Source organism: Phaethon lepturus, unplaced genomic scaffold (assembly GCF_000687285.1).
Source record: "Phaethon lepturus isolate BGI_N335 unplaced genomic scaffold, ASM68728v1 scaffold51374, whole genome shotgun sequence".
Taxonomy (NCBI): Eukaryota; Metazoa; Chordata; class Aves; order Phaethontiformes; family Phaethontidae; genus Phaethon; species Phaethon lepturus.
This window is the reverse complement of record NW_010535027.1, coordinates 356-3,968: the sequence shown is the minus strand read 5'-3', so window position 1 is coordinate 3,968 and position 3,613 is coordinate 356. Positions and strand designations below refer to the sequence as shown.

General features: G+C 42.9%; 1 protein-coding gene across 1 annotated transcript in view; it reads right to left on the bottom strand.

Annotated features, from left to right (window-relative positions):
* Nucleotides 1-2,791: 2,791 nt before the first annotated feature.
* AMER2 (APC membrane recruitment protein 2) overlaps nt 2,792-3,613 on the bottom strand; it is a gene marked incomplete at its 5' end in the record, with an annotated part of 1,170 nt that continues 348 nt past the window's right edge. Inside the window, one exon of the mRNA XM_010285669.1 lies at nt 2,792-3,613. This exon is cut by the window's right edge and continues 348 nt beyond it. Coding sequence (XP_010283971.1) covers nt 2,792-3,613 — 822 coding nt within the window.

The following is a 3,613-nucleotide window of genomic DNA, read 5'->3' as shown; positions in this document are numbered from 1 at the left end:
GGGGACGGGGGAAAAATGGGGCAGAAAACAAAGGAGAGCGAGAAAAATGAAGGGAAGCCAAAGCACTTTAATGATGATTCATGTTAGTCGTTACGTGAGAGGGAGCTAGTCTAGTGTTCACTCTATTGGTCTCTCGATACAGACATGCCACAATGCAAACAAAATGCATATGATGAATAATTTGTCACACACAAGTCCTTTAGAGATGGCAGCTGATAATCTTCTAGACGTTTTAAAGATGCACCACTCCTACTGTCTCTACTCAGTGCTTCCAATTTTTATGGTACTACCCCAAGCTCACCACATCCTCCCTCCCTCTCAACTTCCAGTACCCTATAGAATCTCTCTGCCCAATTTGTCTTTAAATCAAAACGGGGAGTTACGATTTTTCTGCAGAGCTGTCATGCAAGGAAAGATGTGTCCCTTACAGTGAGAAGAAAACAAAAGAACGGGAAAAGGAATGTTAGGTTTAGGGCCGAGGACCAGGATAATATTCCGTGTTCTGTACATTCATCCTTTTGAGGGTGTTTCAGCTTGAGCTTTCTAAAATGCACAAGCACAGTCAGGCCAAATGCAAATCCCTTTCTCAGGCAAAGGAAATCACCGCCAGCGTGTCTGGAGACAGCACATCCCCTCAGCCTGCGCGCGGGAGCGTGCACGCGTGGCTGCGTTCACATGCGTGTGAGAGTGCACGCGTGCGTGCACGGGGAGGAGGTGCGTTCTGACTACACATGCATATGTACAACACATCTGTGTGAGTCGGCATGTAGAAAACCACACACGTATACGTTAGAAAGAAAACATATAAAATAATCTCCTTTGAAGTGTATTAAGGTTCTTAGTCAAACCATGAAAACAAGGACTGACCAGAAAAACTTAACACTTCCTCCCTATTCACTGGGGTGTTGCAGTTTGGTATTAAATCCTGCAGTAATTTCAGAACTAGATGCCAATTTCACTCTTGTGACTATAAGGCCATTTCCCCAGTGAACCAGACATATACAGTTATATACAGTTCTTATTATTGTGTTTCCTGGCTTTTTATGGTTTATCTGTAACCTTAATATCCTTCAAATGTATATTCTGTATATTTATTTTCCTTTTTTTCTTTCCATTTAAGAGACAATAAAACCAACTGCTACGTAAGATCAGACCCATTCGCTTCAGTGATGTGAATTTAGGATTCTCTGCATAATATAGACATGTATCTTTTTAAAATGTATATTATTTTTCAGATACACTGGAGCATATATTTTATATTAACTGTGGTCTGGTGATTAAATATTTATATCAAAATATTTTGTAAATACATAACATTTACCTTTAGACTACAGTGATTTTTGGAGCTTTTTCAGTGTATCATAAAAATACGTCCTCAGGCACATTAAAACCCTATTAAATTTCTTTGAAATGTTGTCAATGCCCATGTACAGTAGCCACTATTCAAAAATGTCCTGGCCATTAATACATTTCTCATAAGATCCAAGCTCATCAGACCATTTTATGTACCACTAGCTTACCATATTTCTTTTTCTCTCTTAAAGTAAAATTATTCTGACATTATTAAGAATTAAAATAAAAAGCAATGAGAACCCAAACTTTCTTTAAATAGTCAAAAACTAATTTTATATATTTTAAAAAATAATAATTAAAAAACAAGTTTCTTTCCTGGGTTCCTTCTCTGTAAGGTTTAAGCCCAGAGCAACTTTGTCTAAACCCCTGAAAATAGAGGTTTGCAGTGGCAGTGCTGTCAGAACCTCAGCTCTGACACACAGAATGTGCCACCGGAATAAAATCAGCACTTCAGACTTAATTATCTGGGGATGCGTGAGCCCATACAAAACAGAGTTTTGCTCTAACTTAGACAAAGTTCTATCATTTTAGAACTGTAAAATTATCTACCTATAAAAACTAACTCTTGCTTAAACTCTAGATAATACAGACGGGAGTTTTTTTTTAATAAAAAATCTGTAGCATCGAGTAAATCTGCTAAAATATGTATATATTTACACATGGCGAGCAAGTTATTGTATAAATGTGAACAGTGTGTATATATTGGCATTTAGTAAAATGTTTCCCTGAACCTGATTGTATGCATTATTGGACAAGTATTGATGTAAACATCTGAACCTACATCAGGTGTCTCTGTAACCCATTTATGTTAGACCAGATCAAAACCAACGAGACAGACAAACAAAAAATACGTTTTCCTGTTAGGCAAGTCCACCTAACTCCTTAGCTACTGCACACAAGTCAATCAAATCTGCTGCTGAGCAGTGCTCTCATTCCTACAGCAGGTAAAATACCTGTTAGGTTGGTTCTTTTTGCTTGGCATTTTTTCCAATACCTTGTAGAGCAAACACCTCCACTCCTTCCCCAGAAACGACTAAAAGATAAGTGTATTGGAGAACCTCTCGTGTCGCTCCTTTTGTAAGTCTGTTCCCTTGAAGAACTCATGGCACTGCTTCACATGAGGAATGATGCTCATTTAGGTTCATAATCCAAGTCCTGCTTCCAAAAAGGCATGTAAAAATGAACCTCCCCAGTGCTTAGTGCTGCAGAAAAAAGATACAAATGTAAAAAAAAGTGCTCGAAAAGAAGTCGACTTTTTATATTCAGCCGTACAGTCTAGTAAGAAGGGATTCAGAAGTGCAGGCCCAGGGAGTACAGTGAAGTAAGCCGTTTAGGTGCCTTTCTTCAGGTAATGCAAAACTAACTCATTATCTGTGGTGTCTTACGCAGACCTTCACACACCGACCTTGCTGTCTGTATTTCTCCACCTCTTATTCGACTACTTTTTGGCACTGTCCTGGTACGTGGCAGCTTTCACCGTTGTCCCTGCTAAGCCTCTGTTACTGACCCGGCGTACCAGTACTTTAGAGACAGGGATTTTTGTTCTGTGCATCTCGCTTTTGGCCAGGTGATGGTGTGCGACGTGATGGCTGTTACTGGCGTCTGCTCCATGGCTGGCAGGATGCGACGAAAGGTGTTTAATGCTGATGGGTATCTTGGAGTCCTTCACTGTGCTTGAGGGTGTTTTCAGTGAGCACGTGGTTGTTATTGGAGACACGGGCTTGGAGCGTGGCACACAGGTGACCTCTTCGTCCACAGGCCCCGCTGGTGGGTTCTCATCTGGCTCAGCATAGAGGTCATAAAGAGCATCCCCACTGTAGCTGTCCCTGGGAATGGTCTCCTTCTGGATGCTTGTGGAACCATCCTCCTCGGGACCAGGGGTGGTGGAATCCCAGTAGCCCTCGTCGCTGTTTGGGATGCATTCAGGTTGCTCCTTCTCCCTGCCCTTCTGTTCCTCTTTGTGGTTGAGGTGAATGGGGATCTGGTGGAGGCCACCACGTTTCACTGCCACCCTGTTCTGGGCCCCCTCGGTGCCTCGGCTCTCCTTCAACCCTTCGGGCTTCTTCGTCCCTCCTCCACCTCCTCCTCCTTCTGTCTGGGTCTCCTCTGTCTGCGACAGCATATCCCAGAACTCCTGCAGGTAGGTGTCATCCACCTGGTCTGGGCTGGCCATCTCCTCCCCTCCTCCCTGGTAGGCCACCATGGTGGGGTGCTTCTTGGAGGCACCCAGCTTGCCGGCCCCGGGGGTGCTCTTCTCGCA